At 36.5% G+C, this 25,258-nt stretch overlaps 4 protein-coding genes across 6 annotated transcripts in view; 2 read left to right on the top strand and 2 right to left on the bottom strand.

Annotated features, from left to right (window-relative positions):
- The window catches only part of LOC135170401 (proton channel OtopLc-like), a 29,922-nt gene extending 26,849 nt beyond the window's left edge, over nt 1-3,073 (top strand). The window contains exons 7-8 of one of the 2 annotated variants that reach the window (XM_064136179.1): nt 86-1,136; nt 2,362-3,073. In XM_064136179.1, the coding sequence (XP_063992249.1) occupies nt 86-1,104 (1,019 nt within the window). In that variant the 3' untranslated portion in view covers nt 1,105-1,136; nt 2,362-3,073. The remainder of the gene's footprint in view (nt 1-85; nt 1,137-2,361) is intronic. The other variant, XM_064136180.1, reaches the window with a different exon arrangement.
- Nucleotides 3,074-6,506: 3,433 nt separating this feature from the next.
- On the bottom strand, nt 6,507-10,328 carry LOC135170634 (uncharacterized). Its single transcript, XM_064136633.1, has 2 exons — nt 9,223-10,328; nt 6,507-9,176 (listed from the first exon to the last, which is right to left on the bottom strand). The coding sequence occupies exons 1-2, from the start codon at nt 9,451-9,453 to the stop codon at nt 8,817-8,819; spliced, it is 591 nt and encodes a 196-aa protein (XP_063992703.1). The 5' UTR covers nt 9,454-10,328; the 3' UTR covers nt 6,507-8,816.
- On the top strand, nt 9,795-10,431 carry LOC135170409 (arginine/serine-rich coiled-coil protein 2-like). Its single transcript, XM_064136195.1, has 2 exons — nt 9,795-10,120; nt 10,209-10,431. Exons 1-2 carry the CDS (start codon nt 9,795-9,797, stop codon nt 10,429-10,431), a joined length of 549 nt encoding a protein of 182 aa, XP_063992265.1.
- A 7,094-nt stretch (nt 10,432-17,525) lies between these two features.
- Nucleotides 17,526-25,258, bottom strand: part of LOC135170407 (putative protein FAM10A4) — a 30,467-nt gene continuing 22,734 nt past the window's right edge. For both annotated transcript variants that reach the window (XM_064136190.1, XM_064136191.1), the window contains exons 4-5: nt 20,588-20,803; nt 17,526-18,071 (exon numbers count right to left, since the gene is read on the bottom strand). In XM_064136190.1, coding sequence (XP_063992260.1) covers nt 17,847-18,071; nt 20,588-20,803 — 441 coding nt within the window. In that variant the 3' untranslated portion in view covers nt 17,526-17,846. The remainder of the gene's footprint in view (nt 18,072-20,587; nt 20,804-25,258) is intronic.

Genomic DNA, 25,258 nt, shown 5'->3' with positions numbered 1-25,258 from the left:
GTCCCCTCTACCCTGATCCTACATTTATTTATCGTGTCCTGCCTCTGTCTTCGAAAAAAACTCAACAACATGTCTATTCTTTCAGGACAAATATCCGCTGAAAATCACTTTTCCCCTCTGCGCTCTTACTACCAGCCCATTTCCGACGAACAAATCTCCCAAGTTGTCACCCTCCAAGACTGCCTCAACGCCAACACCCTCGGCCAGCTGTGGATCTCCAGCATGCCCTTTCTCTACCCCTTCATCGTTCAGTTCAGTCTCATAGCAGCAGCGGTGACCTTCGTAATGGGTCAGAACGTGGGGAAGAGCCGATACAGCCACAAACCGCAAAAATTTCACGGCATCAAAGATGTAGCGAGTCACACGAGGATAGGTTGTGATAGTTCTTCAAAGGGCCTTTTTCTTGGCATCCTCAGCATGACCGCTGGGATTGTGGTCATCCTCATCTTCCTCGTAGTGAGAGAGGATGACAATTTTCCACCTGCGACCCTCTCCTGGTTAACCACTGGCACTTTAATTGGAATTCTTGCGTTGAGTGGAATGATGACAGCAAGTGGACTTGTCCAGGTCAGGCAAATGTCCATAGTCTCCAGGACTCCACCGTCACATGACAACATATTGTCCAATCTTTCTTTATTTGGTGTTCAACTTTATTGTGTGTTTACAATCGTCGTTTGCTGCTGTGCCCTAGTCAGCAGAAAAATGGAAGATCAAATTGATGGCGATACTAGAAGCAGATACGTCATGCTGTTGACTGCTTCGGTCCTCCAATTGGTCCAGTGCTTTGCACAGAGCACACTTATTGCTGAGGCGTCAAGAAGATCCTGCATCACGCGGTATCAAATGATGACTAAACCGTCGAGACAAGTCATCACGTTCTTGCTGTTTAGTAATGCTGTCCTCTGGGCATTTGATACTGTCATTACGCAAAATTGGATAACGCAGGAGCTGCAGTTGAGATTCTTCGGAGTGCTGGCATGGGGCGTTGTATCGAGAATGTGTCTGCCGTTGCTCATATTTTACAGGTTTCATAGTTGTGTGCTGTTGCTGGAGGCGTGGAGCAAATGTTATAGGACGCCTAGGGGACATCTTACCATTAACTGACGTCACGCGATACCCACAAACATTGAGTGTAGGTAAATGGCTTCATTTTTTGATTTGTTTTGTTCGATTTTTGGCCGATTCCTAACATGTTGGTCTTTTCACTTCTTTATGGAAGTCTTGCATTTTTGAATTTCAATTACAAGTTACCTAGAATGTAATAAAACTCGAACAAACGGTGTTTTTTATATTATCTTTAATTAATAATTGGTAATTTTGAAGATTAATTTGGAGAAAATTGGAAGAAAAATACTGGAAAATTTGTAGCTAAAAATCTGAGATTTCAACTTATAAGAACTATCATTAATCATTACTTTGGTACGGTGGTTCAGCGTAATCGGTGCAATAGCTCTTGAGATATAGGAATTTTTGAAAATTTCGTTTTTCCTCAATATCTCAAATACTACTGCAAATATATCAATATTTTTCGAAATACCCATCTCAGTGGGTCCTGTCTATATCGATCAAAATAGCCAAATTTGTTCAAGTAAAATTTCAAGGTATCACCGTTTTTAGGTTTTATCATCGTAAACGTTGTGAACATCATAAATTATTGTTAACGTAAAATCCTGCTATTTTGGATATTAATTATTGTTGCGTGAACGTATTTCTCTGAATGTCTCACGAACCACTCAACCGATTTTAATTTTTGTTTCAAAATGCTCGTCCGAGTAGGCACCATACAAAGCTATGAATATATATACACAATGACCCATTGATAAAAAATGGTGAGATATTGCCAATTTTTTTAATATTTCTAGTATTCTATACTCAATAATTTGATGAAAAATTAGGATAGCAAGTTAAAATTGTGTATGATCATAGTTTTTATGATATGAAAGCATCAGACGTCGGATGGTTGTTACAAAATTTATTGTTTTGTTGAAGTTCATGTTACTAATAGATTAAATATATTTTTCCAAATCCCCTGGCGAATGTCAGTACCACAACAAATTCACATAGCGAATACCTTTTCATTTTTGAAATCAAATTGGTGGAGATCCATTCCCAAGCAAACGACCAATCGAATCGAAAAAAAATAATAGCTCATAAAATATCGGTCACATACTTTCTGTTGAATAGCATCACTCGCCTGTTTGTTTACCTTTTTTGACAAAGAAAAACGATAAATATTTTGAAACCTGGTGATTCCAATTGTGATCGAATTTGCTCAAAAGTTCGTGTAGTTTTCCTGTAATTTTGTAGAGCTACTTTAACTCAGGAAAAATGGAAAAACCCTGACTTTCCCTATGATTTCAGGAAACATACACGATCACCCGATCACCATCATCACCAGAGAGCCAAGCGACCGAGAACTCATCCCCGTACCATCACCCAGGATCATGATGTCGATGGACAACCAAATTACCTTATTTATAATTCTGACCACGATCAGGTGTATTACCTTCGTCGTCCCTTCGACACCGCAAGTTGGTTATACTTCAGCACCGATCCAGTCATAACATTCATCACTCCCCTCCTGGAGACATCATCTGGTCATCACTCGCACCAACATGGTCATTGCGATTATCACCGGAGAGGCATTAATTTCGATAATGCCATTGTTAATCAGCACCTTGAAGACACTATGGACAACGAAATTGGGGGTCTTGAAGAGACCGAACCAAGGACATCGACATTTAGAAAAGTGCCATGGCACCCGAACCTTCACATGCTTAAAATAAGACAAACTTGACTTTATTATTTGCTAGTAATCAGCTTAAATCCTTTATTTATAATTTTATGATTCCCATTTTCTCTAAGGATAACCTTTTTCTCTAAGAACATGCTAAAAACGCAGAGAAAGATGTAGGAAATGCTTTTCTCCACTTCGTATTATTTTATTTATGAAGAAGTTGTGTGCAAGAACTGCAAATCCAAGATAAAAAAATGCAGCTAAAGTCACCCAACTTCTCAAAAATGTAGGACATGTGATTAGAATTTTTTAAATAAAAAAATGAGTCGGCTGAGATATTTTTTTAATTAATAATAACGGGAAATAATTGCGCGAGAGAAACTTCTTGACAGGTAATATGCGACTGTTAGTTTTTACATTTTTTTTCCTCTTTGTTAATTTCCAATAATTTCGTTAGTAGTGTGGTTCCTAATGGATTCAACCGAATTTATCGTGTCCTGTGTTGTGGCACATAATATTCAAAATATACATCAGCCGCCTAAAAGAATGATTTGGCTACTTTACCCGTCAACGTCAAATGAAAAATAAATGGAACCTCTCGTGCATATTAGAAGATGACAAACCCATATGAAGATTCGATTCGACGAACAATAATTTTTTTTCGAAACCAGAAAACAAAAAAATAACTACGATTTCTTTCATGGTTCACTTTCCAATTTGTGATTGATTCCAATAGATGCAATCGTATAGATATTACAATGGCAAGTACCACGAAAACGGAATCAGACAAACGGTCAAAGAGATATTGTAGAAAATCAACAAACTTTTTCAGAAAAACCATCATCTGGCAACTCTGCAGAAACAGTGCAAGTACTGATGGGCTGAGAGAGTACCGTGAATCAAATATCTCTCAAAAGACGTTGTTCATCCTCAATGTATCGTTTGAAAGATACTTCCGAACGCCGTGGTAAACCTTGTTCGGATATTAAAATGGATTGATTAAAAACTCGAAAACACAGCACCTTTTATAGTAGATTATGGCATGAGGGCGATAGGTCGGCGTGACAAGCCTCGTCCTGCAAACTTCACACTCCTCACAATCCGACTCAATCGTCCTCATGCCATAATCGATTTTTCGTTACGACGTTAGAGGCATAGTAGATGGCGTTTAGCGGAGGGTAGGTAAGCACCTATACACCTAGGAGCTGTAATGTATCTCGGTGGAATCCCGTCTTATAATATTTAACCTATCGTCCTCAAACCAGTTGGGTAGGAAGCGCTTTACGCGTCTCAGTAACGAAAATCAGGATTAATCTCCAGATAATTTTACAACAAAATTTATTCAATAAATTCATACTCCAGACCAGGATTCGAACCCGTGACCTTGTGATTATGCATCTAGTGCTTTTATTTGTTTGAGTTTTTTTTATTTATCTGGTGCTCGTCCGACTGAGGTATCCGACTCCTAGCCATTTGAAACTAAAAGAAGGAGGCACCTAATCCAAATAATCCCCCCCCCCCTCCTCCCTTGAAGTACCGTAAATAAGGCACTATTATTGTTCCGTAATGAAAAGAGCTCGTAATAAAAGGTTTTACGACGATTTATTCCTATGATTAAATATTTTATGATAATTTATCCTCTGATTAACTTTGTGATCATTTGTCATGTGATTATCCTACCCCGTGATAAATACGGCTGATACGATCAAACCATTCTCAGTCACCATTTTCCTGCGGAATTACTACAACAAAATTTATAAAATTCCATGGACAACAGCATAAATGCAATGCCGAGCAGCAAATAAACAACAAAATCTATCATTTTAATTAATTGAATTGTTATAAATATCCAACTTATCTGTAGAATATGTTCTCCTTCTCTTTTCTTCTAAAGTTGACTCTTTTTCTTGTGCAAAAGTTCATGCTTTTCACAAGAAAAAGAGTCCTGCTTTTGAGCAATCCCGAGTTTCATATCTTTAGGTCGAGACCTCTCTGAATTTACTGATCTGGAACGTCTTTTCGATGATTCCTTTTTACCTGAAGAATGAAAAGCTGAAAGTTCATCGGAAATATCGTTATTGATATGAGGTAAATTACAATCCATAATGTTTGATAATTTTACCTGTTTTAGGTTCATGAAGCACAATTGTTCATCGTTCTGGAGCCTCATCTGTACTGCATTCGCATATTTTCAGTTCTTCGCGATCAAAAATTGGCTTTGCTCCCTCTCCTAGTGAAACATGAAGGCCAACAGCATTAAAAAATAGTTAATTTGAATTCGTCCATGATGTTGACCACGTCACACATACATGAATATTTTGTTTATTAGAGCTTGGGACGGAATTTTAAGCCATCCCGTCACCTCCGACTCCGAGTAACAAAAGGGTATTTATTAAACTAAGAGGGAGAGAGAGAAACTAATAGAAACCACCGAGCTACCTTCAAAATCGGCGAAAAATAATAATCCAAGCTCCTTTAGCATTTAGCGATAAAAATTAATGGAAGCTACCTTTTCGCAATAGAATGGTATTCCAGTTACCTGCTACCTAAATCCGGCGGAATAAACGCCGCGGAAAAGCGGAATGAGATCTAACGGGTGCCATCTAATGGGTACTATGTTTTAGGAATTTTTGGGCAGCAAGAAGAACCGCTTCACGGCAAATAAAATGCTGAGAAATAAGAGAAATAAGAGCATAAAAATTAGGATCACGAATTGGTTTAAAGTTTGAGATAATAAGTATAAAGTTTTGAGTTAGAGTTAGTATCGCTGAGCTAGTACCTGGAGGTCTCTTCACGAAAAATTCGGTCAAGGGCCAGGATAATACCGCGGAATATTCATGGCCAAGATAATGTGCTGCCCGGTGTTACCTGCAACCTTTTTTTTGTTTATGGGTCATGTGAGTACAGAGGTCGAGTTGAAATACTTGCGCGAGAGTGTTAGGACTTTCAGTTGGAAGGCCGTGGAGAAAATCACCCAATTGTTGAAGTGGATCGCCATTTGGGTAAAAACTTACGGTTTAGTTTAGTTACGGATTGCGTTGCGAAAGTCCTGATTCCTCTCTGGAGAGTACCTTTGACAGAAAAAACTACCCGATTCGAGTCGCGAATAGAGTCAAAAACCATTGAAAAACCCCAGGTAACTAGCTAATTACCATAAAATATGGATTAGAGTTAATAAATTAAGAAAAATAATGATAAATAAAGGAACATATAGCATTTAAGGATTTTGAATATGTCGCGCCCTAGTCCCGCGAATGATAGTACGCGTTGCCACCGCCGCGCCAGCGCCACTTGGGTGAATTCGCAAAATTCTTCATCCCGACGCAACAGGTACGAGCGGGGACACGAGGTTCCGTCATTAGAGTCCCTGTTGCACCGCGACATGCACAACATCGTCTCCGGAGGAGCTCCCAAGGAAAATCGTTCTGGAGAATCCAGCATCCCCCCAATCAGTGGAGAAATCGGTTGAACGCGACTCTCCAGAGATGGTAAGTACCAGTGCATATATTACAGTGGTGTTACCGCGGGAAAGGAGTTCAGAATCCTCGAGTTAACCTGCGTGGATCGAAATTGCGTCGCTACCTCACATGAAGGACGCCAACGACAGGACCAGCGATTCGGAGGATCGAGAAGCGTCCAAACGCCTGGGAACGCTACCTTATTTTCTAAGAAACAACATGTTACCTCAAGTCTTTGAAAAATAAAAAGATTTAGTTCAAGGAGAACGAATAAGGTGTCTCGCCAAGGCGATTGACGCAGCTACCTTTTTCTGCTACCGCATCCGTATCAAGCTACCTACTTTCGCGTAATATCTATGCTACCTATGCTATCTGAGACTTCTCCGAACGCCCGGGGCTTTTAGGGGAAAATTATGCTTTTTGTTGCGGTTTAGCTCTCTTTTAATTATTAAAAAGTGTGGAATTCCGGTTGGGCATGGGGACGCTATCTTTTTGTTACGATGATTAAAATTTATGGTTGGAATTCCCACTAACTGAATAAAATAGATGAGAGGTGTCGAACCTCGTCAATAATTAAAATCAAGCTCTCTGAGAATCGGGAATCGTTCCGCTAATTATTCAGAAGAAAACTAAATTAAATACATTAAGGAGGTCGGACAATTCTCGTTAATTAGAATCAAGTCCGCCGAAAATCGGGTATTATTTATTAATATCGCGAGCTACTTATTGTTAAAACACTTTGATAACCGCCCTCGCTCTTAAAAAATCCGGTTAGCTACTTATCTCGCTCTCTCTTGGTTTCGCGCTACCTATACCTCTTCTCTTTCTCTCTCAAATTCATGTCTAATCCCTGCATAGTCACTCACGCGACCTGGCTAAAGGGGGAAATTATTTTTGAGTAAATTCCATAGTCGAATAGATTCGCAAGAGATATTTTTTTTATGATTTAATTCAAAGAAGCTTGGATATCCTGGAGTAGATTGTTGTCATTCTATATATGAAATTATGAGGAGTGAAAATAAATTGCTGGTGATGAACCAAGTTCGAATTAACCATTTATCATCCATTATTAGTATACGCCTGTTCCTTGACTACAATTAAAGATGAGATTATCGATTTCGATTCCAATCATGGGTTTTCGCTGTTTTTGTTTTTCTTGTCCACGAATGCATCCCTCTCTCCACGACCCACACACTGAGCAACCGCGCAGTCCCGCACCCTCGTAATCCACATTTCCGAGTATGCTTGTCGAATTCCGTTTTGTCGTTAGTGGATCTTGGAGAATAATTAGTAAGCGTTTTTGATTAAAGCCTGGTTTATCTGCGGTTCGTCGATTCCACGTAATCAAAAATTGGCTGGCGCCCTAAATTATTCAAGAGAGGACTATTGAGCTGCTAATTTTCCCCGAGATCCCGTTTATGTATTTAGTTTTTGGCGTTACGGATTTGTTAGATTACGAGAACGAAGGTAATGGTTTGGCCAAGTTTATGGAGAATCGAGTTATTTGGATGTTAGGAGATTGAGTTTTCGCTGAGGCCAAAGAAAAACCGTTACAAGCTTTTCTTTTCTTTTCGATTTGAAACGACGAAGAAAGTGGAAAAAATTTAATGAGTAAATTTTTAGTCCGAATGAAGCACGGAATATTGAACGATTCTACAATAAATAAAAATTAATTCTATTTGCTATAAATTGATGAATTTATTCTGTCCTTTTAAAGCCTCTTGATTTTCGGTGAAAACTGAATAGTTTCCAGTGAATTTTGATGATTTTTTTATTGAAGAACATCAAAAATTGTCCAATTAATTCAGCTTCCGCTGAACACAGCATCTTCATGATGTCCTCATAGACGAATATTTCACGACAACTCACACAAAATTAATTTCATGTTTTATTTCTTCAGTTCTCCAAGTTTTAAAAACCATCGCGCAACAATTCATGCCTATCATTTACCTGAAAGTGAATTGATTATTAGGAAAATGCAGTAAATCATTTTTTTACTGAATCAACTACTGAATGTCTCGTGATTCTATGTTGAATTTTTCATAAAATAAATAAAGAACAAAAGTCAATCTTATTCTCTTCTGAGTGTTGAAAGACATTTTTATGTGTTCGAATTCTGAGAAGTGTGAGGTATGGTGTTTAGGTTTGATTTCAAGTATGTAGACAAAGTGGAATGAATAGGACTCTTTGAGAGCATGTGACAGGAAGGTCCAGGGTGTTGTTTCCTTTTGTAGGCGTAGTTAGTTCCTTTAAGGAATCGATATAGAGTGGACGTGTCATTTGAGTTCAAAGAATAAAATTGTTTAGATGACTTATTGAATAATTATTATTCCTTATACCCCATTTCCAATATTCTAAAATGAATTGAAATGGGTGCCATACTTCGTAAGTCGATGAGTTTCTTCCCGACAAAGTATCCATCATTCTCAAGTTGTTCATTTACCATATTGTTCAACTGATGACAACGAAAGGTTATTTGATTACTTCAGGATCTTTATGAAATCTTCACTGGCGAATATCCCACAGAAGTCAGGTAAACTTTGTTCCATATTTTCAGTTTGGAATTTCCCCAAATTTTCAGTTACTATTTACCATAACCATCCCCAAGACTTTTTGACCAATCAAAGAATGAATAAGAACACGATTAAACTTTTGTTAGCTGCTGTTCGTTTGAGGATGATTTCATCAGGGCTAGTAATATTCCTCAACAACTCAGATGTCTCTTCAGCTTTTGAAAGGTTTCGATGAATATTAACTGTAATTTTTTGAAGTTCACTAACACTAATTTTATTACCCTCACTGCCCTTAAACAGTGGAGTATTATTCGACGACGAAGTATCACACCTAAAATAGTAAAGTTTGTTCTTAAAATCGAAGAAAGAAATAACTGAAGTAGAAATAAATCCCATGACAGGTAATATTGGATGCGCACTTCTCAGACATGACAGGAACGCCGCTGCTGGAATGAGTTCTTCCTTTTTCTGCAGATTTACTTCTATAACTTCGTCTGCTGCCTGTGGGTGACGCTGATCTTGATCGTGATTTTGATCGTCTTCGTTGCTTCTTTACTTCTAATTCTCGAGCTCTTTTTGCCTCCCACTCTTGGATCATTTTCGCTTTACGTTTCTCGTGCTCTCGACGTCGTTCCTGTTCAATTCTCCATTCCCTTCTTTTTCTCTCCAGTTCTTTTAGTCTATCCTTGGAGAACAAATCCCTCGGGTCCCGATGCTCTTTCGATCTGTTGTCGTTTCGTCGCATTTTTACTGACGATAAATCGATTATCAATTTAATACGCAGTGTGTTATTTACAAAAAACAGTTGTTGGATGGGGACAGGAGCGAATGAGAAGAGGAACTCTTGAGATAAATTTGGTTGTTTTGTTTGGATTCAACAAAGTAGATGATATCAATGTTAATGACTTTCGAGATACGCGGTAGCGTATCGGCCAAGTACACGTTTCATACGCGAAAGATCGCCGAACGCTACCAAGTATTTATACACCTCACAACTTCCCCTTCCACTACCTCCAGTCCCTTTTTCAAATGCGAAAGGGGTATTAAATGCGTATTAAATTGATAATCGATTTATCGTCCGTGAAAATGCGACGAAACGACAACAGATCGAAAAAGCATCGGGACCCGAGGGATTTGCTCTCCAAGGATAGACTAAAAGAACTGGAGAGAAAAAGAAGGGAATGGAGAATTGAACAGGAACGACGTCGAGAGCACGAGAAACGTAAAGCGAAAATGATCCAAGAGTGGGAGGCAAGAAGAGCTCGAGAATTAGAAGTAAAGAAGCAACGAAGACGATCAAAATCACGATCAAGATCAGCGTCACCCACAGGCAGCAGACGAAGTGATAGAAGTAAATCTGCAGAAAAAGGAAGAACTCATTCCAGCAGCGGCGTTCCTGTCATGTCTGAGAAGTGCGCATCCAATATTACCTGTCATGGGATTTATTTCTGCTTCAGTTATTTCTTTCTTCGATTTTAAAAACAAACTTTACTATTTTAGGTGTGATACTTCGTCGTCGAATAATACTCCACTGTTTAAGGGCAGTGAGGGTAATAAAATTAGTGTTAGTGAACATCAAAAAATTACAGTTAATATTCATCGAAACCTTTCAAAAGCTGAAGAGACATCTGAGTTGTTGAGGAATATTACTAGCCCTGATGAAATCATCCTCAAACGAACAGCAGCTAACAAAAGTTTAATCGTGTTCTTATTCATTCTTTGATTGGTCAAAAAGTCTTGGGGATGGTTATGGTAAATAGTAACTGAAAATTTGGGGAAATTCCAAACTGAAAATATGGAACAAAGTTTACCTGACTTCTGTGGGATATTCGCCGGTGAAGATTTCATAAAGATCCTGAAGTAATCAAATAACCTTTCGTTGTCATCAGTTGAACAATATGGTAAATGTACAACTTGAAAATGATGGATACTTTGTCTGGAAGAAACTCATCGACTTACGAAGTATGGAACCCATTTCAATTCATTTTAGAATATTGGAAATGGGGTATAAGGAATAATAATTATTCAATAAGTCATCTAAACTATTTTATTCTTTGAACTCAAATGACACGTCCACTCTATATCGATTCCTTAGAGGAACTAACTACGTCTACAAAGGGAAACAACACCCTGGACCTTCCAGTCACATGCTCTCAAAGAGTCCTATTCATTCCACTTTGTCTACATACTTGAAATCAAACCTAAACACCATACCTCACACTTCTCAGAATTCGAACCCATAAAAATGTCTTTCAACACTCAGAAGAGAATAAGATTGACTTTTGTTCTTTATTTATTTTATGAAAAATTCAATATAGAATCACGAGACATTCAGTAGTTGATTCAGTAAAAAAATGATTTACTGCATTTTCCTAATAATCAATTCACTTTCAGGTAAATGATAGGCATGAATTGTTGTGCGATGGTTTTTAAAACTTGGAGAACTGAAGAAATAAAACATGAAATTAATTTTGTGTGAGTTGTCGTGAAATATTTGTCTATGAGGACTTCATGAAGATGCTGTGTTCAGCGGAAGCTTAATTAATTGGACAATTTTTTATCTTCTTCAATCAAAAAATCATCAAAATTCACTGGAAACTATTCAGTTTTCACCGAAAATCAAGAGGCTTTAAAAGGACAGAATAAATTCATCAATTTATAGCAAATAGAATTAATTTTTATTTATTGTAGAATCGTTCAATATTCCGTGCTTCATTCGGACTAAAAATTTACTCATTAAATTTTTTCCACTTTCTTCGTCGTTTCAAATCGAAAAGAAAAGAAAAGCTTGTAACGGTTTTTCTTTGGCCTCAGCGAAAACTCAATCTCCTAACATCCAAATAACTCGATTCTCCATAAACTTGGCCAAACCATTACCTTCGTTCTCGTAATCTAACAAATCCGTAACGCCAAAAACTAAATACATAAACGGGATCTCGGGGAAAATTAGCAGCTCAATAGTCCTCTCTTGAATAATTTAGGGCGCCAGCCAATTTTTGATTACGTGGAATCGACGAACCGCAGATAAACCAGGCTTTAATCAAAAACGCTTACTAATTATTCTCCAAGATCCACTAACGACAAAACGGAATTCGACAAGCATACTCGGAAATGTGGATTACGAGGGTACGGGACTGCGCGGTTGCTCAGTGTGTGGGTCGTGGAGAGAGGGATGCATTCGTGGACAAGAAAAACAAGAACAACGAAAACCCATGATCGGAATCGAAATCGATAATCTCATCTTTAATTCTAGTCAAGGAACAGGCGTATACTAATAATGGATGATAAATGGTTAATTCGAACTTGGTTCATCACCAGCAATTTATTTTCACTCCTCATAATTTCATATATAGAATGACAACAATCTACTCCAGGATATCCAAGCTTCTTTGAATTAAATAATAAAAAAAATATCTCTTGCGAATCTATTCGACTATGGAATTTACTCAAAAATAATTTCCCCCTTTAGCCAGGTCGCGTGAGTGACTATTCAGGGATTAGACATGAATTTGAGAGAGAAAGAGAAGAGGTATAGGTAGCGCGAAACCAAGAGAGAGCGAGATAAGTAGCTAACCGGATTTTTTAAGAGCGAGGGCGGTTATCAAAGTGTTTTAACAATAAGTAGCTCGCGATATTAATAAATAATACCCGATTTTCGGCGGACTTGATTCTAATTAACGAGAATTGTCCGACCTCCTTAATGTATTTAATTTAGTTTTCTTCTGAATAATTAGCAGAACGATTCCCGATTCTCAGAGAGCTTGATTTTAATTATTGACCAGGTTCGACACCTCTCATCTATTTTATTCAGTTAGTGGGAATTCCAACCATAAATTTTAATCATCGTAACAAAAAGATAGCGTCCCCATGCCCAACCGGAATTCCACACTTTTTAATAATTAAAAGAGAGCTAAACCGCAACAAAAAACATAATTTTCCCCTAAAAGCCCCGGGCGTTCGGAGAGGTCTCAGATAGCATAGGTAGCATAGATATTACGCGAAAGTAGGTAGCTTGATACGGATGCGGTAGCAGAAAAAGGTAGCTGCGTCAATCGCCTTGGCGAGACACCTTATTCGTCCTCCTTGAACTAAATCTTTTTATTTTTCAAAGACTTGAGGTAACATGTTGGTTCTTAGAAAATAAGGTAGCGTTTCCAGGCGTTGGGACGCTTCTCGATCCTCCGAATCGCTGGTCCTGTCGTTCGCGTCCTTCATGTGAGGTAGCGACGCAATTTCGATCCACGCAGGTTAACTCGAGGATTCAGCACTCCTTTCCCGCGGTAACACCACTGTAATATATGCACTGGTACTTACCATCTCTGGAGAGTCGCGTTCAACCGATTTCTCCACTGATTGGGGGGATGCTGGATTCTCCAGAACGATTTTCCTTGGGAGCTCCTCCGGAGACGATGTTGTGCATGTCACGATGCAACAGGGACTCTAATGACGGAACCTCGTGTCCCCGCTCGTACCTGTTGCGTCGCGATGAAGAATTTTACGAATTCGCCCAAGTGGCGGTGGCAACGCGTACTATCATTCGCGGGACTAGGGCGCGACATATTCGAAATCCTTAAATACTACATGTTCCTTTATTTATTATTATTTTTCTTAATTTATTAACTTTAATCCATATTTTACGGTAATTAGCTACTTACCTGGGGTTTTTGAATGGTTTTTGACTCTATTCGCGACTCGAATCGGGTAGTTTTTTCTGTCAAAGGTACTCTCCGGAGAGGAATCAGGACTTTCGCAACGCAAACCGTAACTAAACTGAACCGTAAATTTTTACCTAAATGGCGATCCGCTTCAACACTTGGGTGATTGTCTCCATGGCCTTCCAACTGAAAGTCCTAACACTCTCGCGCAAGGAAGTGCAAGTATTTCAACTCGACCTCTGTAATCACATGACTGATACACAAAAAAAAGGTTGCAGGTAACACCGTGTAGCACATTATTAAAATAGATCTATCTTGATCCGTCAAATCGTCGCTATATTGCTATGTAACCGCGCCAAGTACGTTGATCCTGACCATATTTCCGATTAATTTTTTGATTCACAATGGACTGTTTACCCCTTTCGATTTGAGTCGAGTATTCGATTTGACTGCGATGTCCTTTGTAGGATATCATGGGACTCGTCTGAGTCAAGACATTCATAGAGAACTCAAAACGGTTTATGGACTCCTATCATCACCAGCTTTCGCAACTGGTAAATTCAATGAGCTTCGCGTCTTTTTTTATTTGTGTATTTTATTCAAATTTCCATAATTGTGGCTTCAATTTTCAAGTAATGGTTGTTTCAAGTTCTTTTTCCATTTTTTTTTTCAAGTGAATAACATCGAAATATATGCTGGGCGCATTTTTTCCAAAAACATTTTTTGTTTTCCGGGGGATTTCAAACATTTTTTCAAAATGGGCAAGAGATTTTACACTCCCACTACCCAAGCTACCTTCGAATGAGAGGGCCTTACTATTACTTCGATTTGCTCCGTTCCTTCAGTTATGCATTTGGGATAAGGATTATTGAGTATATACGGTATATATCTTTCTAGTCGATGCATTGCTCTATAATATAAATTTTGATTCATGAGTGAGCGAATAGTGTTCCAATCAACTATTTGAATTTTAAATTTATGTAAATAATTCATTAATTAGTTTTTGTATTGATTTATTTTCCAGGTTTTCCATTAATATATCACAATTTAAGAGAAATTGATCATTTAATTTGCCAAGTTATGCTTTTTTTGGAAATAAAAATTAAAACTAGAATAAAATTTTAAAAATTTCAAATTAATTCTGTTTGAGGTTACGAATTGAATGCAATTCACAATAAAGACAGATGATTTTACCAAATCGATTTGATTTGAATTTTTTCGTGATATTAGGATTTATATATCTTCGTGTCTCTTTTTGCAGCACTTGCTGCTTGCATTTTACCCTAAAAAATAATCGCTACGTGAAATAATCCATTATTTTTTCTCAAAACACATGTATGCATAATCAACAATTAATGAAGTGATTTCACATTTTTCCAAGGCATTCCCCTTAATTATTTTTAAAACACCTCTCGTTTTGGAAAAGTATATTGTTAAAATACATTTTATACTTTAAGGTGCAGTAAAGAGCGTTTTTTTAGAAAAATAGTTTATTTTTCTATTTTTCTATTTTTCAAAAAAATAGAAAAAGCGTTAGGTGTCAACCGTCATGAGATGCCGAATTATGCATTTCTATTTTTTAATTTATCACTGAAAATGAACAATTATTCTAATCCCGCACTGATCGAAAAAAGCGCGAAAAGCATTTAAATTGCTAGGGGAAGGTTATCTCTTCTCAGCGCACTTTTTCCAACTTCTCATTTCTCGCGCGCGACGCTGATTGCGAACCGACCACACAGCGCCCGTAGGAAACAAATGCTGTCAAATTTAAACAAAAATCTGACAGCTTCAGTTTCTGAGATAATGGCACCGGGGAAAATATGTAAAAAAAATCCGTTCCTTTGCACGGATCTTTTTAATTGCGCGTTTACTTGGGAGAAAATTAACATAAATGAATATAGATACGCGGTTTAGGTAATGTAGCTAAGTGTATTTTTGCTGTAAATTGCCGCGTTTTCACTCAGTTACGGAAATTAGTTTTGGAGGTAGTGGAAGGGGTAGTTGGGTCGTATATAGATACTTGGGACCACTCAGCCCGTTTTTTTGGAGGTTTCGAAATATATACTTGGCCGATACGCTCTCGCGTATCTCGATATTCCACATTTTCAAATACCTTCGTACGTTTCAGTTTTTCTTATAATTATATTTAAACAACGTTACGTTATATTATATTTTAACTCTACTCATATTTAACATCGAGCTACATTATTGTATATTTAATAACAGTTAACAGACTTTTTTTTTATATTTTATATCACAACATTTCTGAGGTATCAGCCCACTTAAACTATTAAGTTTGATCTTTGGGTTTTAAGTTAAATTTTTAATATTGAAAAATAGGTATCTGTGACAGAAAAAGAAAAATTATTAAGAGTCATTATTGTGAGCCTAACTAAGTCATTGACATTGAGTGAAGTGAACTTAGACTCGCCGTGGGGACTGAAGAAGATGAGGAGCGTATAAGGGAAGAAGATTACTCGTCAATCCCTATAAAAAAAGTTGAACGTAACTCCTCTTCTTTGACGGGACCTATTCTGGTAATAGCGTCCGCTCCAGTACCTAGATGAAAGAAGATTAGAATTCCATAAGATAAGATTAATATGATATCTCTGAATGTAGAAGAGATAGCAAAAATTTAATGAAAACCTTATATTCGGAGAACAGAAAGAGAATTACAGGAAGGTCTTTATAAAAATGTAGCTATCTTCATTAAATTGCAGGACTTTTTAAATTTAAAAGAATAAAAATAGGGCCCATACCGAGCATTTCTCTGGCCGAGATTTCTCCCAGCTCTGGGCCTGCCCCTAAGCCCCTACCTCTTGAGGCAGGCTCCTGAGGATCCTGAACCAGTGGAGCAGGAGTTTGCTTCTCCAGATGCATCTGCCTCTGCAGATCAGCAATCTGCTTGCTTCATAGTTCCACGTGGTGGACGAGTCCATTAGAGTCATATACATGAGGTCGAGGAGGATCCTCTTGCTCCCTTGGCGCCGGTCCTGGCGAAGGCTGGCGTCGTGGTGAGGAAGCTGGCAGTGAGAGTGGAGACGGTAGCGGACGCTGGCCCAGGATTCACTGAATTAAAAAAATTAAATTTTGTTTCAAAACTCTACCTGTACTCGTTCTTAACGTCGTTACTGAATTCTAATAGTGAAAAGTATTGTCGTGATAATATTTTTTATGATAAATGATTTTGTTTGATGAATATCCTGATTCATTATTTATACACGATTCCACACTGAACTTCACACTACACAGTTGAATTAATGTTAACAATTATTTGTTTTATTTGATCAATTAAAAATACAGCCATTTTATTTTTATTTTTCGGAAATTACTAACGCGCATTTCCCTGTGAAATTTTAACCTAAAAAATCGCGGACGGACGCCGGTGGTTTTCCCCCCTAAAAACATATGCAATTGATAAACCACATGGCTCATCTCCTCCGAATATTGACGCGGATAACTTAATAATTATGAAATTGACGATTAATATATTTGAAAGCTTACCAGATCGTCGCGATTCTCCATAACTGCCAGAGCTGGGATGTTGAGATCGTTGTCGGCCATGTTGACACACTGAAAAAACGAGAGAGGATGCATTCACCAGCACTTCACTGCACTGTACAATTTTATCTAGGGTCAAAAAAAAATCGCCACCGTCTTACTAGCGAATGGCTAATCACGATTAGGTATTTCACTACAGTACACTACACTGCGTGCTGCCAACTGAGCGGCTCCAATGTAGCCCGTTAGTGATGGACATAATAAAAACTCGAGAAATGTGCGTGATAGCTCGTTGATATGCGCATATTTTCGTTAATATTCCATAAATAAAACCGATAATTGGTTCACTGGAAAGCTGATACGCGATTTATATTACGTAACTAAGGGCAGTTTTCACCTAAATTATCGCGTAAGTTTACTAAGTAAGAAAAAGGGACTGGAGGTAGTGGAAGGGGAAGTTGTGAGGTGTATAGATACTTGGTAGCGTTCGGCGATCTTTCGCGTATGAAACGTGTACTTGGCCGATACGCTACCGCGTATCTCGACATTTAACTCTCTCTGGGTAATTCATTATAATTTTACTGGCTCAACATATTTGTATACACATTAATAATGTATTCATTCCGTGTTTGTAGTTTGTTTGATTAAATAAACACATGAATAATATTTTATTGATTTTATTCTCAACATTATGTTCTGTTTTATGGTAGAAGATACATTTTAGTTTATTTTTATTCACTTTCCTCGATCGTCTCTGCTAAAAAAATTATTATTAATGGTAAATGTTAGAGTTTATGTCTTGCCTTCTCTCTTCATCTTCATATAAAAGTAGTGTCAGTTATTTAATAATATCGTGGCCATAAGCAGCGGTTTTCCTGGTAAAAATGTGTAGACGATGTTGAAAGGGGAAACAAAAGGGTCTTATGGCAATGAACGCCAGTGAAACGTAGACAGGAGATTTTGGGTGGCGTAGAAAACATCTTTAATCAAGGCCGACGTCGTCATTGGCACTCGGTGCAGATGGCTTCGTCGAGGAATCAGTAGTAGGCTTGCCTGTCTGGTCTGTTTGTTCACCGGCACCAGTTGCAGCAGCAATTTTCGAAGCTGCTTTCTCGAGAAAAGTCATTATTTTTGGATTCCCCTGGTACTTCAGAATGTTGACTGGGTTGGATAGGATGTCGGCCAATGCTGCTGATATTTCCTGATCCTTTAAAGAAACGGAATAGAATAATTTTAGTAAATTTTTCATTGGGTTTTTTGATTGGAAGATACGTTTCTATGGTTATTGGTGAGGGATAAAGTCAATGATTGCTCGTATTATTAATTCATCGTTAAAAAGTTGTTCTAAGGAAATCATTAGGACTTAAGGAATACGAAGAAATATCGAAGAATTTTTACAACAAGATGTACACGGAGAGATAAGTCGCAGAAAAATTACGGTGTCGGGTGCTGTAATCGAGATGCAAAATGCTAGAATACTGAAATGTCTTTTACTCACACATAAAAATTCCTATCAATACCATAAATTTTGGAATAAATTTAGTAATTAATCATATGCAGCTTCGTAAAATTTATTAAACAGTACTATAAAGTTTGAAGGTATTAGGTGTGTGAATAAGTCTTTCCCGTTTTTTGTAAGAGATGTCGCCACCAATACTGTGCGAGTATTCAATGGCTACATATGTCATAATCAAAGCTTATTCATCTGTCAACAATTCCACACTAACACATTAGTTGAAATTTTTTCGCATCATAAATTTTTGATATCGTGAAAATGTCGAAATTTGAGCCGAGTCGACGTCATTTGCGGGAAGTTTCACTTTATTGGTTCAATTTGAAGAAATCTGCTGCCGAGGTGCATCGATTGCTTCAGGAAGCTTATGGAGAAGGTTGTGTCGATGATTCAAGTGTTGGCGGATGGTTTCGACGCTTCAAAAGTGGTGATTTCGACGTGGAAGACAAGGAGCGTTCCGGGCGGCCGCAAATCTTTGAAGATCAAGAATTGGCGACTTTGCTTGATGAAGATTCGTGTCAAACGCAAGAAGACGATGGCCAATACTTTCAATAATTCATTTGTAACCATTTTTTCACAATAAAGGCTCAAAATTTGAAAAAAACGGGAAAGACTTATTCACACTCCTAATATATTATTTTTCGTTTTAGTTTAAATGAAAATTGATAGAAATCCTTTAAAAATGTGCATTTACATCAGTAAATTTTATTGTGGTTTCCTTCATTTTTTACTGTGCCGCACAGCAATTTTTCGTTAACTCATTGTTATTGATTAACGATGTGCGTCAAATATATTCGATCATTGCCGACGTTGGGACCCTTTAATGGGACCTGTTGTATCAGCCGTTTAGCGTCCATCCCCTCGTCGCTCATTAGACCTTGAATTTTTACTATGCGGCATAGTAATTTTTCTCAAGTTTACAGTTTGCACCGAGATTTTAAGACACCACCCTAATTTTTATCTGAATCACACTATCAAAAAATTCATAGACTTTCCTCTCCGTGTATGACCTAGTGGCCTTCAAAATTAGGCAAAACAAGAGAAAATAAAAACCAAAATTTGTAAGAATTACTGCAATTTTCAAAAACATCAAAAGTTCTTTGTTCACGACCCCACGTAGACGCGAGGAATTACTCCGGCGGTGGGAAACGCCTCCAGAAAGAAAAATAATTATTTTTGCTAAATATCCATTCGCGTCAGGGAAGTCTTTATTTTTTCAATTATTTATTTCCGAAATCGAGTAATTCCCTGACAATTATGATGACGTTGAATGGCGTCAACTATATTGTTCTAGAATGTCATGGTATTAATTACAATGTTGAGTGAACTCCTGCAATAATAATGAATATTAACTAATTCATTGAAATTCTTCCCCTGAAGAAAATGAAAAATTTAGACAAACTAAATAATTATTAATGGAGTTTCTTTCAAGGTCACGTATAAAGTACTCATCCTCTAGAGTAATATGATTATCATAATTTGAACAACCTAACTCGGTTCCCTTTGCCAGCGATTGGACTGTAAAAATACAATTTTTAAAAAATAAATATTTCTCTGAAGTCAATAAATATTTGGCAAAAATATTTGTTGTCTCTTCGTGTAGATGAGGTGCCCGAAAATCGCCTAGTCATTAAAAAATTTCCTCTCCGTTCCTAATGAATATGAAGAAATGAAACGAACCCTGTTCGGGGGCGAATTAAATCCCCCTTGATTGGACTAAATTCCATCCCTTAATCTCGGTAATTAACGCTTAAAAACAATTTCTCCATATTTTACTAAAATAGTTTCCTCCATATTTATTACTAAAACAATTCCTTGTAAAATGTTTAAAATTATTCTTTGTATTCTACCAAAATTTATAATTATTGAGTATTCCTGAGCGACAACCGATCGACTTAAATTCTCCATTTAAAAATTAAACAGACTAATGAATTTAGATAGCGTTCTAATGATAGTGGACCTGGGCCTTAAATTGGTGATCGCACGATCTCATTCTAAATCTCTTAATGGCCATATTATTCAAAGCTTCATCCTTTCTCTGGGAATAATATCCGTTCTGACCTAAAAAAACATTATGAATACAAAACTTTGCGTAATCGAAGTGAAATTAAAATTCAAAAGACAGTTCTGGGATGCAATAAAGGTTTCTCCGGACACAACAATAGTTTTCGCGTGACACGGACTTATTATATTTTAAAAAAACGTTTCACCTGGAGTGCAGCCTGAACTTCAGGCCCATCGAGGTGGTCATAATAGTCACTCAAGTCTGGCTTTTTTGCTCCCTCATGAGTCTGCGATGGACGTGCATCAGCTTCACGTGGCTTGGGTGCCTCACGTTGCTTCTTCACACCTTCTTGACGAGATTTCTCTTTCTTTTCTCGTGCCATACGCTCTTTCTTGCGTTTGTGCTCCTCAATCTTACGAGCCTACAATCAAAAAAATACAATAAAAAATAAATATAAATATAGATAAAATATCATAAAAAATGTAATATAATAATATAATAGACAGCTCCTCGCTAATGAAAAAAATGAGACGAAATGAGGTGACAGTAGATGAGTTATTTAAATGAGTTATTCAGATATATTTTATTTGCCATCAATCAATTAATTCTTGATTGTTTCCACCTATTAATTTATATTTATTAAGACTGTATATAGATGTAGACAGCGAAGTAAATAAAAACATTTAATTATTTGATTAAGAAATCTTTATTCGTTTATTCTCATCTGTTTTTAGTATTTTATTTAATTGATTATGATCAAGTTTTAATTAATTATGATGGAGGACATGGAGACGAAAATTTTCAGATATAAAAAAATGAATGCGGTCCAGTCACTTTTGAGATATTTGGTATAATCGTTTTACTCTAAAAATTGAATGCCTACGAAACTAATTGTTCAATTAAGCTCATTTTCAATGCCATTCATTATAATTAAAAAAGGAAGATCTCTTCGGAATTTTAAGTTGATAGCTCGGTTTTTTCGTGGATGAGGACAAACAATAATTTTATTCAAAAACAGAAATGACAATGACGCTGATTTCTTCCAGGATTCACTTTCCAATTTTTGATTAAATCCAATAGATCCAATCATGAGGAACAAAGTGAGAAAAGCAAAAAACTGATTAACTTGTTTACTTCTGCAAATATTTCCGAAAACCAAATTACAAACAAATCATAATTTTTCAAAAACGGCTCGACCGATCGAGTTGAATCTAACTTCAGAGTCAGCCTCAACTCTCACCTGGTATCTGACAAAATTTCAAAATTTTTGGAAAGTTTTTACCCACCGATATCTTTTCTTAACTAAAATCAGACCTCAGGCCAAGAGGAACCGCGCACAGACATTTTCAAAAAAAATTGTATTTTTACATTTCAGACCATTCTACATCATTCCAAGCAAAATTAGATTTTTTTCTCAGGTCCGGAATGGACGATTACAATGTTTCCATTCGGAAGCTAAATGAATGATTTCACAGGAATTCTTGGAGTGGCATTCGTTGACCTCGTTGACCCCCGGGTCAACACACGACGCCAGGTGTTTTGTGAGGAAAATAAAAGCCATCGTCGGGAGAACGATCAAAAGTGGAAATTGCCGGGAAGATAGGGATGAGAAGAGGCAAAGGGGATAAAGATTTGAGCAATATTTAAGGCGACCTTATACGGCGGCGGCCCGGACACATCTAAATATAAAGGCGCTCGACGGAACGATGCTTCCACTTGCTCTATACTCTATAGTATATGTATGCTTCAATGAACTATGCTTCAAATAACATATTAGTTGATCATCTGCAACATTAACTCTCATTCTTCAATCGGATTCCGACATTTCAAGTCATTTCAATTCGACAAAAAATTCATGAATTTGGGAATTTAGAGAACTTAACAATTTTAGCTCAACTGATTCATATAATTATCTTAATTATTCCAAAAATCCCTCTCCAGGATTCGCTAAAATTGGCGATTTTATTCGGTTATGATTTCGAGTAAGAAAAAGTATTTTTTAATTAAATATCATTTCCTGCTCATTAATAATAAATTGTATGGAGGTTTACACTAACTCAAAGAGAACCTAATTAGTCTAATGAGAGGAAACAATTTACGTAAACAATTAACTATTTATGCAGACATTCTGCTTTGTTTTATATAAATTGCAGTCACTCGTTTTGCTGAATTGTTAATAAAAAAATCAGATACCATTAATCGAATGAACAAAAGTTTAGAAATAATAACAATGTGACGAAGTTGATTAATATCTCGTTATATTAATTAATATTATACTGGATTTTACCTCCCACGAAGTCACTATTTGCCTGCATTGATTATTTGTTATGATTCTAGGAACTAGTCCCTTGTAATATTTCCCGGAAAATAAATTTCCTGAGAAATATTCCCCAATAACAAGATTTTTATTTCTAATAAAAATAAGCAGGCGATCAACGCTGTTCGGCAGAAGTGATGTGACCAATAGATTACGTGTTATTATTTTTTCCTTCATCTCTATCGATTCGATTGGTCGTTTGCTTCCGAATGGATCCGCACCAATTCGATTTCAAAAATAAAAAGGTATTCGCGAGGTGAGTTTGTCGTGGTACTGACATTAGCGAGGGGATTTAGAAAGATATATTTAATCTATTAGTAACATGAACTTCAACAGAACAATAAATTTTGTAACAACCACTCGACGTCTGATAGCCTCATGTGATAAAAGCTTGATTATACCAAATTTCAACTTGCTATCCTCATTTTTCATCAAATTGTTGAGTAGAAAATACTGAAAAAATATAGAAAAACATAGCATATATTTTGATGGCTTTGTATGGTGCCCTTGAAATGAGTATTTTGAACATACAAATTGTATTGGAGTTTACAATTCGAATGTTTGTCAAAAATTAATTTTCAGATGGAATGAATAGGTCTTTGTACGATTAGTAGGTCTTTTATTCTGGTGTTTCCACTTGAGATAGGAAAATATTTTTATGAGAGAAAATTCTGGGAAGTTTGGGGGTGATGTGTATGCTCTGTTTTCCTGAATGTATCCAGAGGTGTATTGTCGATGAGAGACATCAGGTCAAGGGTGTTGTATCGCTTTAGTCTATTAGTTAGTTCCTTTAAGGGGTTATTCTCATGTGATCACTTCAAAAAATCAATTTTTTTTTTACTATTTTGACAGTAAAACCTATTGAAAATATGCTGTGAAAATTCAGACCGAAATTCATAGTATTTGATAAGTTACAGTTCATAGTCGCCGACGTGTCGTAAGCGACTGTCTACCAGGCTTTAAACTTTAAACGCATTTTTATCGAATCATCATTTTCTGAAACTGTCATGGTCCTAAAAAAAAAGTATTCAACCGATTGCTTTAAAATTGACATATGTTCTTCTACTCATTTATAGTTATCGTCCCTACCACAATTGTTTATTTTCGAAAATATTTTCATATTTTTTTTAAACGATTTTTAACGAAAAACAACAAGATTTTCGTAATTTTTTTTGAAGTTCGATATTTTTTTTTTTTTTTAATGAAATTGATTATATTTGGTAGGGACGATAGCCGCAGATCTACTGAATAATAATCCATTCGATTTTTTTATTTCAGACAACATGAACAGCCGCTATCACCATGACCAGTGAACTACCTTTTTTTGTTGGGGACTACTTTGACTTAAAAAAAATATATGTTAAAAATGTAAAAAACGAAAAAAAAATTTTTTTGTACATTTCAAAATACAAATAAAAATATATTAAAAAATTAAAATGATTGAATTTTGTTGTCGCATAAAAAAAAATTTCCTAAAAAGTGGTAAAATGTATGCGTTCACATGAGAGTAACCTCTTAACGAAACGAAGCAGAGCGGTTGTACCTTTCCAGCTTATAAAATAAAGAGTTAAAACGGGATTTACATGTCTGATCATTTAACCATTATCCCATTTCCAATAAATTGAAATCTGTTGAGTGGTTCGTGAGATATTCAAAGAAAAACGTTAACGTATACAGTGTAATATCTACCAACTTCCTGGCCGATTGTACCCATCAAAAATAGCAGCCCTTTATGTTATGAGAGCTACAAGTCTGTAGACTTGTACTTCTCATTTAAATTTTAAATTTGGGTGAAGTCTTGCTATCATCACTACAACAGATTACATTGAAAATGAGCTTAATTGAAAGATTAGTTTTGGAGATATTCAATTTTTTATGTAAAATAATTTTGTGAACCGCATTCATTTCTTTATATCTAAAAATTTTCTTGTTTTTACATTATTTCATCAACACTACGTGTTTGTTGTCTAATTCTTCACACCAACACTGGCAACCAACATACAATTTCACGAGAATTTATTTCATTTAAATTCAAGCTATTCATCAATGCAAAATAAAAAACCAATGGACAATAATTTACTGAACTTCCGAAACAATTTGAACTCGTATCGTATACATTTTATTTTAATACTCTAGCATATGCGCGTGCATTGGTTTCATGATTAAAAATAGAAATTGACAAAAAAAATTCTGTCACATTTTTTTATAAAATATTAAAGAGAAAGTTCAATTCTTTTTGTTCGGTTCCCACTTAAGGGATTTCTGAAAGACCTTAAAGTGGAAATCGAGTATAACAAAGTAGCAGTAACATTAATGGAAAGGAGTTGAAAACTGGCCAATGACTAATAGCTCGGAGGATAAAGAGTGAGAGTAAGAAACGAGATATAGTTGTCAAGCATGTCGATGGATGAAAAGACGCTCACAAAACTGCTGAGAAGTCCTGGTGATTACTTGCGACACATTTACAACTTCACAAGCCATTAACATTCTCATCTCTATATATTCAACATTTATTCAAGCAACGAATTTTACACTCTGCCTCTATTACCTCAAACAAAT

The sequence above is a fragment of the Diachasmimorpha longicaudata genome, chromosome 17 (assembly GCF_034640455.1).
Source record: "Diachasmimorpha longicaudata isolate KC_UGA_2023 chromosome 17, iyDiaLong2, whole genome shotgun sequence".
Classification (NCBI taxonomy): Eukaryota; Metazoa; Arthropoda; class Insecta; order Hymenoptera; family Braconidae; genus Diachasmimorpha; species Diachasmimorpha longicaudata.
This window is presented reverse-complemented; position numbering and strand designations above follow the sequence as displayed.

Coding starts and splice junctions, on each gene's coding strand:
- LOC135170409 (XM_064136195.1), top strand. CDS start 9,795: ATGCGACGAAACGACAACAGATCGAAAAAGCATCGGGACCCGAGGGAT. Junction 10,121..10,208: donor GTTCCTGTCATGTCTGAGAA/GTGCGCATCCAA, acceptor TTACTATTTTAG/GTGTGATACTTCGTCGTCGA.
- LOC135170634 (XM_064136633.1), bottom strand. CDS start 9,453: ATGCGACGAAACGACAACAGATCGAAAGAGCATCGGGACCCGAGGGAT. Junction 9,177..9,222: donor CAAAATCACGATCAAGATCA/GCGTCACCCACA, acceptor GTAAATCTGCAG/AAAAAGGAAGAACTCATTCC.